This window comes from Oryza glaberrima, chromosome 4 (genome assembly GCF_000147395.1).
Source record: "Oryza glaberrima chromosome 4, OglaRS2, whole genome shotgun sequence".
In the NCBI taxonomy this organism is placed as follows: Eukaryota; Viridiplantae; Streptophyta; class Magnoliopsida; order Poales; family Poaceae; genus Oryza; species Oryza glaberrima.
In genome coordinates, this window is record NC_068329.1 from 27236414 (window position 1) to 27249776 (window position 13363).

Genomic DNA, 13363 nt, shown 5'->3' on the forward strand with positions numbered 1-13363 from the left:
GAAAGAAAAGGGAGTAGTAGACTTGCCGGTGAAAAGCCGCGCGCAGACCAGGCGATGGAGTCCGCGAGCGACCGAAGCGGGCGAAAAAAAAGAGGAAAAGGGAACGAAAAAAATAAGTTAAACAAGTAGCAGTGGGGGCCCCGCACCGCGCCGGCCGCCGAGCGACAAAATAAAATTCAGAGACTAGCGAAGTAGCGAGGCGGATATCCACCGATGCGGGTGCGTGTGGAGCAGAGAAACCTCGCGGAGGAGGGCGGGTCCCACCTCCCACGCCGCAGCCGCCGCAGTCGTGTGTCCGTCCCCATGCGTGCGTCTCCGTCTCCGTCTCCGTCTCCGTCTCCTTCTCCTGGATGGAGATTTGATTGGACAAGTGGTGTGTGGTGGGCGCCGTAACGGACGGTGGGCCGCAGTCACGCGCTCGGCGAGCGAGAGCGGGGCGCTTTGCGACGACGGCGACATACGGCTCGCGCGCAACGCGACCCGCGGCCGACGCGGACGGTGGGTGGTGTGAAACCCCGCGGTCTGCGCCTCTGACGTGACGGCCACCGGTGCTCGACGCGTTAGTTCGACGCCGCGAAGAATAAAAATAGGCTTGCGATTGGCCAGGAAACCAGAAGCTGAGAATTGCCTCACGCTGGGTACGCTTCGGATACTATGCGTGTCCTGCTCTTTTCTAACCGCTAAATGTGGGTTGGGGGGGGGGGGGGGGGGGGGGTTTACGAAAAGTTTTTATATAAAAATTATTTTAAAATATCATATAATCTTTTTAAAAAATTAGAAAATTTGAAACTCGATTAATTATGTGCTAATATTTTTTCTACATGTTTATACTTAATTTTTATCTCCGTTAGGTTCAAGCGGGAAAGTTACTCCTTTTCATATAAAACCCTTACACGGGACATACTGCGAGTAAATTTAGAATTCTTTTTTCAACTATCTAATCAATCACTTCCTCCATTGTAAAGTCCAGAGGGATAGCTAAAAATTAAAAGTTGTTGTATTAACGGAGGGAGTACATTTTTAAGTGGTTTAAACCTTTTTTACAAACCACGTCCTACAGGATAAGTCTAGTCTGGATTTTTCATATTTTGATCCTTTTAAAAAACTTATTTCACAAATAGACCTCTAAAAAAACTTATCACAGAAATGGTCCTTTTTGAATGCCAGAGTGGCTGGCGCCGTCCCCCTGCCGACGTGGCGGGGCGATGCTGAGGTGGCTAAGGGGAGCGCGCCAGAGTGGTTGGCGCCCCCCCTCCCCGAAATTTTTTATTTTTCTTTTATTTGTTTGATATTTTTTTCACGCTTAGGAACACACAAAGAACCAACCATAGAAAAATTGAACTCAAATGGACGTAATATGTGACCTGTAGAATTTTTCCTCTCCTCTCTCTCTTTCTCTGAACTAGTACAGAGGAGAGAGATGTGCAACTTTTTTATTTTTATTTTGTTTTTTTGATATTTTTTCACACTTAGGAACTCACAAGAACTAACCATATAAAAAATAAACTCAAACGGATGAAATATGTGGCCTGTGGAATTTTCCAAAGCTCTACGAAAAAACTTCTCTCGAAAACACAATCTTGCAAGTGGAATTTGGAGGTTTTAATATCTTCCGAGTCCGTATGAGAAAGTTACGCCTATTTTAATAAATGACACCCGAATGACTTTTCGGTAGAGCTTTGGAAAATTCTACAAGTTACATATTTTGTCCGTTTGAGTTTATTTTTTCTATGGTTGGTTCCTGTATTATCCTAAGTGTGAAAAAAATATCAAAAAAATAAAAAAAGTGCATATCTCTGTACTATTTAACTTATGGCTATCATTTCATGTGGTTATATTTACTAAAGGAGTTATGGTCTAATTTTGATGAAAGTAGGCTAAGTGGTATGCTATTTTCAGACTTCTAGCTAAGTGGTATATTCCGTTCGAGTTTAATTTTTTCGTGGTTGGTTGTATTGTGATCCCAAGTGCGAAAAAACATCGAAAAAATAAAACAAAAATAAAAAGGTTGCAACTCTATATAGAGGAATAGGAATGGAGGCGAGGGGTGGGGGGGAGCTGCGCCAACATGGCTGGCGTCCTCCTCCCTAGGGCGGCGCCCTCCTCCTACCACGTCGGTTTGCATGTGCCACGGTGGCAGGAGGATGACGCCAGCCACTCTGGCGACAAAAAAGAACCGTTTCTTCGATAAGTTTTCCCAGGGATCTATTTACGAAATAAGTTTTTCAAATGACCAAAATGTGAAAAAATCCATTAAGTCCAGCTACACTATGTGTCACGTGAAGTGCTCGCTCCATCACATAAAGACTATAATTATCGCATTGATAAAACAAAATTATTCAGTAGCTTAGGGACTGTTTACTTTGATGCTAAAAAAACCTTACCAAATTTTGATAAAGTTGCCAAAAAAATGGCTACATTTAGTTTGCTGCAAAATTTGGTAACTACATAAGAAATCCTGCTAAAATTTTGGCAAAGTTGTTAAAATTTTGGCAATACCAAAATTTGGTAAGGTTTTTTTTTGCATCAAAGTGAACATGCCTTTAGTTTTTTTAATGGCTAAATAACTGAATGATTTTGTGACCACATTAAAGGATACCAACAAATATATTACTAAATTAGATTTTAAATAGATTTTCAATAAAAAAATCCATATGTAGATTTTCTTTTGAAAAAAAATCAACCCCTAACTTTTTTCTAATTCTTGTTATTTCGGACAAAGTTCTCTCTCCAATTTTGTTGCGACAGACCAACACTAGAATAGCAATTACGAAATTTAAATACTCCTACTAAAATCACACTCGTTTGAATGGAAGGTTCCAGAAAATCGATTCGTTGTTGTCATGGCATGCTAATTATATTTAGATGATATAGATATATAATTTTGCTATAGGTTTTACGAAAAATCATCGGTGGTGTGATACCGGCTATATCCGCCTCTGTGTACGCCGCCTGCGCCTCAGCGTCTGGCAGAGAACAGCGAGAGGGAAAAAAAAGGGTTGGCGGTTTCCCCATTCCACCGTCCAAATCCGGCGCCCGAAGACTTGTCCGGTCCAGCTCGCAGCTCAGCTCGGGTGCAGCGTGCACGCGCAACAATACAATAATCCTCCGCGAATCTGCCGTCTGCCCGCGGCCGCCTCAGCCCGCCGCCGTGCCAAGCAAGGAAGACGCGGTGCAGCTGCGTCGTCCTCCTGCGGCCGCCCACCACATCCATCGTCCGTCCCCTGTTGCCCAAAAAAAACACTTTTTTTTTCCGCCCACACCTCCCTCCCGTCACATCACGCGCCGCGTCGTCGCCCCCCGGCACTGCGCACCGCACCGCGGGCCACGCCACGCCACGCGGCTCGCGCCGCGACCGGGACACCGTCGGCCCCACCACCGCGCGCGCGCCCTCGCGCTCTCGCACTCGCGTTTACGACGTTACGTACGGGGGAGGTGGGGATAACAAAGGCGGCGGCCGGTGGCGTTGGCCCCACCACGCGAAATTGCGACGGTTTTGCTGCTTTTTTTTTTTGGTTTGCTTGTCTGCATGTCTCGTTTTGCGCGCGCCGCCGTCGTCGCGGTGGACGGAATTATGGGAAGCAATCAGCTGGGTGCGCGACGCGACGGCACAGCCGTTGTTGGCTCGCTATACCATCCCTTCACCGCGAAAATCGGCGCGCGACACCACCATTCGCTTCGCCGCCTACCTGACGCGAAAATACACGGACCTCACCGTTGATTCCACCGATGGGAAATGGCAAAAAGAAGTAAGAAAAAAAATTGGAACCAAACATACAGATTGAGATCGGATACGGTCGTAAGTGCGACTGCACCTTACGACTGCATATATTTTTAGCCATTTATTTTTCAGATCTCAAACATTCTAACGCATGCATGATTATCAAATAATGCGAGGACAAAATATTATAATTTAGAATTAAATATAATATTTTCTAATATAATGTATTTGGATAGACAGTCTGTCAACATATATTATACTAGAAAACGTTTCATTGGATACCTGATTCTTATATTTTAATACGGAGGTATAGTACAGCACCCTGCGTCGTGCCGTTGTGCGTCCAAAAGGATCACAAGGACAATAGGACGGGGCAGCGCAGCACTCGTACTACCAAGCAAGCAAGGAGCAAGGGAAAGCAACCACACACACACGCTACCAAATCAGCACCGTCAAAGGCAAGGAGAAAAGAAAAGAGAGAGAGAGAGAGAGAGAGGGAAGATTAACGACAGGACAAACGGCGGGGGCGGCGCCTCTCTCTCCGCTCCGCTATGGGGTCAAACCTCCCCTCCCGCTGGCCCCTCCGCACCTCCCGCCTCCCCTATTAATACCACCTCCTCCTCCCCACTTTCCCCCCCCCAAACTCCAACGCACCACCGGCGCCAAACCAACCACCCACCATCCACCGGTCGAACACTTGGTGCTCTCGCCCGCCTTAGCTCGCTCTGCTCGTGGTGCTCGACCCGAACAAGAACGGACATGGCTCCCAGGAACGCCGCCGAGGCCGTCGCCGTCGCCGTGGCGGAGGGCGGAGGAGCCGGCATGGAGCCCAGGTTCCGCGGCGTGAGGAAGCGCCCGTGGGGCAGGTACGCGGCGGAGATCCGCGACCCGGCCAGGAAGGCGCGGGTGTGGCTCGGCACCTTCGACACCGCCGAGGCCGCGGCGCGCGCCTACGACAGCGCCGCGCTCCACTTCCGCGGGCCCAAGGCCAAGACCAACTTTCCCGTCGCCTTCGCGCACGCCCACCACCACGCCCCGCCGCCGCCGCTGCCCAAGGCGGCGGCGCTGGCCGTCGTCAGCCCGACCAGCAGCACGGTCGAGTCGTCCTCCCGGGACACGCCCGCCGCCGCCCCGGTGGCGGCCGCGGCCAAGGCCCAGGTGCCCGCCTCGCCTTCGCTCGATCTGAGCCTCGGGATGTCGGCCATGGTGGCCGCCCAGCCGTTCCTGTTCCTCGACCCCAGGGTCGCGGTGACCGTGGCCGTCGCGGCACCGGTGCCTCGCCGGCCGGCCGTCGTCAGCGTCAAGAAGGAGGTAGCTCGCCTGGACGAGCAGAGCGACACCGGCTCGTCGTCATCCGTGGTGGACGCCTCGCCGGCCGTCGGCGTGGGGCTCGACCTGAACCTGCCGCCGCCGACCGAGGAGGCGTAGGTTGCAGCGCCCGATGACGACGACAAGACCCCCCCACAAATCCCTCGTAGAAAAGTCTAGAGCGACGTGTAATAGTAAGAGGTTAATCGTCCGTTTAATTGCCAGGATTGATCAACTAGGTGTACATAGATCGTGTCCTTTTTGCACGGGGAGATAGGTATGAGGAAAAGGCTACTACTCCCGGTGTTACAGTTCCTTTAAAGAAAGAAGGAAAAAAACAAGAAAAGAAAAAGAAAACATTTTGTTGTTCGATGTAACATATTGATCATCAATCTCTGATTAATGAGAAATTTACGTTATTTTGTTCTTAAAAACCATTTACTGTGGATGCTTTACCCGTTTATTACTAGTATGTGGCTTCATCACTGCAAGTTAGCAGCACAGGCAACTTTGTTTCCAGCACCTAACCAGATCTGTGTCTTGACTCTTGAGGGAAAAAGGACTTGAGATTTACCATCCCAGCTTGTGCATCATGAAACGGAGGAAAACAATGAAACCGGTTTTGTCGTCTCCTGTGCATCTTAATTGCACATCAAAACAGGCAGATGTATGTGCAAATCAGCTCAAACAATGACTGCTAGTAGTCTTCTCCCACCGATCTGAAGTGTGTGTTCGATGTACAAGAGCACGCGTCGTTGAACGGTTCGGTGGATGAAATTCCGTGGCATAACAAAGTACAAGTGCCCCGCTCCTCCTCCCCGGCGACCGACAGCCACACCACCCCGCGGCCCGCGGAAGGAAAGGCTTGGAGTACGACCCGGACGGAGGAGACGCGCGGAAAACCGCGGCACCAACGACCGTCTACGACGACGTCGCTTGCCGCGGGCCCCGTGGAGAACGAGTCCACCCGTGCACACGGCGTGCGCAGCGGGAGCAGAGCTCGTAGGACGCCGCGCCGCACCGCGTCGCGTCGCCCAGGGGAGGGGAGGAGTCGTCGTGGTCACGCTCACACAGTCACACTTGCTCCCACGGCGCGACAACCACGTAGCCAAAGCCACCGGCTATGGCCTCCCTGGGCGCGCCCCCACCACCACCCCACGCGCGTTTGACGCCTTCCTGTCTCTTCACCTCGCTTCGCCCCGGGGCAAGCTCGCTACCGCAGCGCAAGCTACGTACACTCGCACGCACGCACACGCGCGACCCGTGAGCCAGTGAGCCAACGACGCGCGGATGCGTGGGTCCACCACCGCGCGGGGGCCCCACGACCCAACCAACCGTGTGGCTCGGATCGTGTTTGTCATGTGGTGGCCGGCGTCGCGGTCGCGGGGCGGCTAGTCGGCTACAGTAGGCGTCCTCGCCTTTTGTTCCGCACAAGGATTGGTTGGTTTGGTTGGTTGTTTGGATCGATCTGCGACTGCGAGTCGAGCCGCGAGCGAGCTGCTTTGCTTTTGGCTCATCAGCGCCGATGGTTTTCGCGGTTCGCGTAGGTGGTAGCGTTGGAAGCTCTCGCAAGTTTACTATCTCAACTTTGCGAAATTTCGGCTGTGCTCTGTAGTTGTTGGCGCAGTATCTCAACTAGCTAGCTGGCTGGTATATTTGCCAGAGAATTAAGGGACATGTTGGCTGTTAGCCTGTGAGCTTACTACAAGGGTCTATAAGTTTTGAGGAGTTGGATAATCTAGAGTTTTATTCCAACTGAATTACGAGTATTTGAGTGGTTTTCTCAAGGCATGATTAAACGGTCTGGCATCTTTTTCGTTCTCCTCTCCATCTCATCTAAGCACATGTTGTTTGCGCTAATGCTTAATTACATATCTGAAGGTGTGTTTAGTTCATGTTAAAATTAGAAGTTTGGTTGAAATTGAAACAATGTGATGAAAAAGTTATAGATTTGTGTGTGGAGGAAAGTTTTATGTGATAAAAAAGTTAAAAGTTTGAAGAAAAAATATAGAACTAAACTCAGCCTGAACTTGATTACTAGCTTACTGGTTACTGTATCTACCTACACACAGTATGGGTATATACATGGGTTGATATATACCCATCCATGTCTCTAACCCAGAAAAAGAACAGTAACCGTAGAAGGGAGGAAAAAAGGAAAACAAGAGCAAAGTCTCGAGTCTCCACGCTCCACCATCAAGGCATCAACTCATCAACTCCACTGGTATATCCCGTAGTAAGAGCAGGTACAGTAGCATTTATAAACATATTTTAAAAAGATAAATGAAAAAAGAGAAGAGCAACGGCTACAGAGTTAGTAGTGTGCTATACCGTTAAACTGGCTCTAAGAGTAATAAATTAAGACGAAGATGACAGATCAGAACCTGCCTTTCTGTTCCGACCTCGAGCCGGCCAGCCACACAGGACGCGTCACGTGTATGCACCTGTACTCCACCACATCCGAGAGGGAGGCGGCGTCGGCGGCTTCGAATCTCAGGCGGCGGCCGGCAGATCAGAATAAAAGTAGCCGCGCGCGCACCGGATCACGAGCCAAAAGCCACCGAAACCGGTGGACCTGCACGCCGCGCGCCGTGCTCCAGCTCCAGACGGCGTCACGGCGCCTAACTAGCGAGGCATTGGCTAGCCCAGCCCCCACGCTTTCCACCGGGAAAAAAAAGAGGAATCCCGTGTGGTCGTGTCCCCTCGGCCAGCCACCAGCGTACGTACGTACTCCACCACTCCCCCGCGCGCGCCGCCGCCTACGAAACGATGCACGCAACCCACCACACCACACGTCCACACCGCAATGCGCAGCTAGCGGGCGGCAGGTCAACATTGTACGCATCGCCAGGTATGCGTGTGTCCACCGGTAGTACTAGTAGTGCAGCTACCGTGCTCGAGGAGTAACTAACAGAATCACCGAACGATCTCTTTCGTGCGCCGGAACGACACGTACGTGCGTCCGGATTAGCTGTGCTCGATCGATCGTCGTCGTCGTGGCCCCAGCGAACCCACGCGAAACCTGTCACGGCGCCGCGTCCGTGGAGATTATTTCCTCGTCCGCGTCGCTGCTGCTGTTGCTGCTGCTGCATGCGGCTCGTCCGGTGCTTTGAGCCGTGGAGGTGCACGAACTGCCGCGCCGATCGATCGAGCTCCCGCCTCCCGCGGCACGTTGCGGCTCACGCGCGCGGCGGAACTAGCCATGATGAACCGCTCCGCGCGGTCTACGACCCCACGAATCCTCCCACCCACCGGGTTAAACACCGTACCGCGCGCCGCGGGTGGCCATTGTTCGCGCCGTCCCACCCACTCTCGATCACGCGAGTGCGTGCGGAAAACGCGCGCAGGCCTCCACGCGTCGCCCCCCACCCACGAACCACCCGCACGAGGCACGACGTGCCGACGTGTTGGCACGCACTGGTGGTGGTGGAGGCGTGGAGCTAGCGAGCTGGACGGAACGAGGAGGGCGTGCCGAACAGCGCGGAGCAAGGAGACGGTCGATCGGTACGGCCCATTGGTGCGAATCAACAGCACACACAGCCCAAACAGCTAGTACCCTTGCCACCGGCCAAAATTTAAAATTTGAACTTAATTTTAATTTATTGTTAAGGTTTTTCATGGTATTTTATTTTTAAGAATTAGATTTTAAATCAAAGGTGCAATTGCAAAAGTTTATCCATAAAATTATATTAGGTTCTTTCGTTTATATTTTTTTATTACAATTTATTGGTTGTAGCTCAATCGGTCACATAACAAGTACTTCTTCGTACCAAAATATAACAATCTAGGATTTGATTGAACATATTATGTGGTATTTGGATCTCCTAAAGATGAAGATAAAGATTAAGTGTTTCACGTAAAACGAGATGGTAATAACGTGTGATTAATTGAGTTTTAATTATTATAAACTTGGAAAATAGATTAATCTGATATTTTAGAGCAACTTTCATATAGAATTTTTTTTGCACCAAACATACCGTTTAGCAGTTTGAAAAACGTGCCACAAGTATACAAAATTTCATCCAAATCTTGTTGGAGAAACGAACACAGCCTTAGTATGAATATGGTGAATAGTGGATATATCCCGCCTATATTTACAGTAGTAGGATAGTATATTTTGGGATGGGGGATTACTATGGTAGAGTATTTTCTTTCGCTATCGAGAATTACCGTTGCAGACATGCAGTGATGCAGTTTCAAGAACAATATGAGTACAGCTAATGACGAGGCTCCTACCTTGGTAAGCATTTCGTCAGCATCGCTAATCCAGTCTCGCTCGGTAATCGGTGTCGTATATGCTCGAGCTGAGCGGCCAAGCTGCCCCCGTCCATCACCCCAATTCCCACATGTCGCATTCGATCACTTCCTGCTCCCCACCGATAGGAACGGTTCTGAAGTCTGAACGTGAATGGTTAGGCGCCGGCGGCAGTCAGGATCAGGGGTAGTATTGTGTCAATTAATCGACAGAAACCAAACCCAGCTGTGTCAGATCAGAAGAAACATCAGGATGTCGTGCACTTACTATAGAACATGTGAATACTCTTAACCCAAATTGTGACACCAACAACCGTCAGATTAACTGGAATGAATCGGATCGAAAGGTATTACGAGTAAACCGATATTTGCATAAACGCACTGATCTTTTTTCCCCCTATCTGAAGACGCCCAGCAGCTCTATTTTCTTTCCCTGCCGACAATTATCCTTGCAGTTTCATGTACTCCTACTACTCCCTCCGTATTTTAATATATGACGCCGTTGACTTTTTAACAAACGGTTGACATTTCGTCTTATTCAAAAAAATTTATGTAATTATAATTTATTTTATTGTGACTTGATTTATCATCAAATATTCTTTAAGCATGACATAAGTATTTTTATATTTGCATATAAATTTTGAATAAGACGAGTGGTCAAACGTTGGTTAAAAAGTCAACGGCGTCATACATTAAAATTAAAATACGGAGGGAGTACTTTATACAGCAAAACAATCGACCATCCTTTCCACCATACAGGGAGCTCGTCCTACAAACACAGAGATCACTGCTACTCCAGTGGCTAATGCTGGGCACCGATCTTACTAGCATTTCGTGAGGATTTCTGCTCCTGTCTTGGTAATCAGTATCGTGTGCTCGAACTGCGCGGCTAGGCTGCCGTCCGTCGTGACGGCCGTCCAGCCGTCGTCCCACATGTCGCAATCAATGCTTCCCATGGATAGGGCCGGTTCTGGACGAAAAGAGTACGAGCCACTGGCAGTCAGGATCAGAGGCATTGTTTTGGGAGTAAAACCGAACCCGGTTGTGTCAGATTAGAAGAACCATCAGGGTGTTGCGTACCTATTGTGAATGTCTGGCCTTCAACCATTTGACCTGGCATATTATTACCTGTCTCAGAGAAAAAAAGCCGTCAGATCTAACAATTCTTGGAGTTATTTGTATGCAATGAGAAGAGAAGATGCATTGGTGACATTGGCATGCGGAAATGCACTAGCTCTTGATTGGTAAAAATCACTTACGCTGGTGATATATCATTGGTTCTGAATGAAATATTCTCCCAACTCCATGCCCAACAAAACGATCCACAACACCAAATCCGTGCCTCTCAGCATGCTCGCTGACATGTTAAAAGCAAACTATGAGCAAGAACCATTTGAGATGTATTTGAAATCAATCAAAGTTTGGCAAAGTTGCAGTAAGAGTTCCTGGTTATATACCGTTACAGTTGACTTAGTCAATTGCATATTTATTCATTAACTAAAACACAACCGATGGGTAACCAATAACAGGCTGAGAATGTTTGGTAGTTGAATGCATTATAATACAAGTTCTTACGAAGACATAATAACCTATGGATTCTCAAGATAGAGGCAATGATGATTCTGTTTGTACTTGACAAAAACACTTCTTCAATTTTTGGGTTCAAATACCTGAGAGAGATACCATTTGGTGCAACTTAACTAGTAAATACAGTATAAGGTCGAAAAGTTCTGCAAAGAAAAACAGAAGTCTAGAATAGCACATATGGTAAAAGTCCATTCTCCATTGGATTATGGATGCAACTATCCTTGCCCTGCTGGCCATGACACAAATATGGTATGAGATTTTTATACCTTATTCTTCTGCCAATTTTCTTCAAGCTGGTACCATGTTTGCAAGCTGATATAGCCCTGAGCATGCACTCTTCAGTAACCTGACATTACCGTCATTAGGGTCCCCGATTCAAATTAGTAGACAGATGGTTTTGAAGGAAAAGTTGCCATCAAAAGTAGATATTAGCTCTGGTTATATGATCAAATGCAAACCGAGACGTAAGCAAAATCTCACAAGGTAAGGAAAAATGAACACAAATGACTTCTCACTTTGGTGAGGCCTACTATAATCATGACTTCTAATAACATGAACTACATGTTTGCAAAGACAAAGATATATACCTTCACAAGTCGTTTACTGGCTTCATCCACTTCTCCACATAGGAAAGTCTTTGAGGTGTCCCCATGATAGCCCTGAAATGGAAAGATATATTACTTCAGATGATGATACGAATGAAGGCGTGAAAACACATCAATGGTATGAAGTAACAACTAATAAAAAAGAGAGTAGACATACATTCAGGTAGACAGTGACATCGATATTAATTATGTCTCCATCCTGCAAAACAGAAAAAAAGAAATGATAATGACGTCGTCAGTGGAGCAAGGGGGGTGATAAGCCTGAACATGAGGGAAAAAAATTGACTATGTAGGCTTCTCCCAGAACCTGAAGCTCACGAGAATCAGGAATTCCATGGCAGATGCATTCATTCACAGATGTGCACACGCTTTTTGGAAACCCTCCGTATCCGAGCGGGGATGGATAGGCTCCAGCATCAATGATCATCTTGTGCACTGCTTTATCAATTTCGTCTGTTGTTACAGAGGGCTGATAAAAGGATGCAATAAATTTCTTACTGAAGCTATAATTTATCATGGAATAATTAGCTTCAAGAGAAACATAAATTGTTGAAATGCTGAAATGCAAGCTTACTTTCACTAAAGTTCCAGCGTATTCAAGAACGCGAGCAGCAAGCTCACATGCAGCTTTCATGTGAACAATGCTCACTTTGTCATGCATTTGTATCTCACTTGCTATCTCTGGAGCATCCTTTTTACCAACGTAAGGAGGTTGAGTTATGTGACCTGGTACTGGTAGAGGTGGACTCACTGTCCCACGGATCAGCGGTGCTCTTTTCTTCACTTGTTCCAAACTTTGCTTTCCTCGTGACCTTTGAGTTTTTGCAAGTGTTAGAACTGTATGAAGAAGATCATGAAGGTGCAGTGGCACTAATATGTTCTAGGTTATCAGCCACTGAACCACATTTCTTATAGAAGGTAAAGACTCGACTTATATAGGTGGATTTTATACCTTGGGTTTGCCTTCTCCAATCCCTCTAATCTCTTTGCTTGGACAAGGAAAGGCTTTTGAAGGCAGCTTTTTCCTTAAAAATTAGAAGACATCAAACATAACTTTGTTTGTCGTTTCCCAAAAAACAAACTTTGTTTGAGTAATAGAAAGAAATAATGTATTACTGAACATACTTCCATAATATCGTTGCAGATGCAGATATGCAAATGCTACCTATAAGGAGAATCATTGATTTTGAGTTACGAGATGTTCTTTCTGTCACTTAACTGCATTATTAGTTTGATCATATTATTGATTATGCACACTGAACCACTCAGTCTCCTATACCCATTCCATTAGCACTACCAATTGCTCATAGCATTGTTCAGAGTTCAGACTCTAGTAACGGAAAACATAACTTTCTTTATCTACTCCTCGGATCATTCCTGATTCGTAGCATCGTTTCTGCCTTTCAGCAGTAAGAGAGAGAGAAGAAAAAAAAACCTTCTCCATCCTTCACAGCATTGTTCCAGCAACACTAGTGACTGATTAAAGCCCCTGACTAAACCAAAATCTAGCACTTAGAATATCCTGATATTAAACCCAAAGTTGTCAGTTTGTCACCTCGCACAGCGAGACGCTCGCCGCAACAACAGCAGCCTAAAATCACACGCGGCTGAGCAAGATAAAGTTTATAGAAGTTTCATGAACCCCCCACCCACCCAGCCAACCTTCGGCGATGCCAAAATCCGACGATATCGCCATCATATTGGGAGTGATGAATCATGAATAGATACCTCGGACACCGGATACGGACGGCGGGGGGCGGTGCAGCTCCATGGAAGGGACTCTCACCGCCATCGGAGCGCCACTTTGGTGGCCGGAGCAGCCGCGCGGCGCGAGGAGTGAGAGGGCCAGAGGTTGAAGAGGATAACACGGGAAGGCTGCAGATTTTTT

At 47.7% G+C, this 13363-nt stretch overlaps 2 protein-coding genes across 2 annotated transcripts; one reads left to right on the forward strand and one right to left on the reverse strand.

Moving 5' to 3' along the window:
- The first annotated feature begins 4342 nt into the window (after positions 1 to 4342).
- LOC127769647 (ethylene-responsive transcription factor 11-like) lies at positions 4343 to 5463 on the forward strand. The gene has a single exon (XM_052295255.1). It carries the CDS (start codon positions 4481 to 4483, stop codon positions 5147 to 5149), a length of 669 nt encoding a protein of 222 aa, XP_052151215.1. The 5' UTR covers positions 4343 to 4480; the 3' UTR covers positions 5150 to 5463.
- A 4146-nt stretch (positions 5464 to 9609) lies between these two features.
- Positions 9610 to 13363, reverse strand: LOC127769572 (methionine aminopeptidase 1B, chloroplastic-like). Its single transcript, XM_052295167.1, has 10 exons — positions 13204 to 13363; positions 12428 to 12500; positions 12050 to 12287; positions 11783 to 11944; positions 11633 to 11674; positions 11458 to 11529; positions 11137 to 11216; positions 10543 to 10640; positions 10364 to 10411; positions 9610 to 10253 (listed from the first exon to the last, which is right to left on the reverse strand). The coding sequence occupies exons 1-10, from the start codon at positions 13265 to 13267 to the stop codon at positions 10108 to 10110; spliced, it is 1023 nt and encodes a 340-aa protein (XP_052151127.1). The 5' UTR covers positions 13268 to 13363; the 3' UTR covers positions 9610 to 10107.

What these genes read in the sequence shown, in the direction of transcription:
- LOC127769647 (XM_052295255.1), top strand. Translation starts at nt 4,481, where the DNA reads ATGGCTCCCAGGAACGCCGCCGAGGCCGTCGCCGTCGCCGTGGCGGAG.
- LOC127769572 (XM_052295167.1), bottom strand. Translation starts at nt 13,267, where the DNA reads ATGGCGGTGAGAGTCCCTTCCATGGAGCTGCACCGCCCCCCGCCGTCC. An exon ending in TTGGAGAAGGCAAACCCAAG is followed by an intron (nt 12,288 to 12,427) that starts GTATAAAATCCA and finishes AAAAACTCAAAG; the next exon opens with GTCACGAGGAAAGCAAAGTT. An exon ending in CCAGTAAACGACTTGTGAAG is followed by an intron (nt 11,217 to 11,457) that starts GTATATATCTTT and finishes CGGTAATGTCAG; the next exon opens with GTTACTGAAGAGTGCATGCT.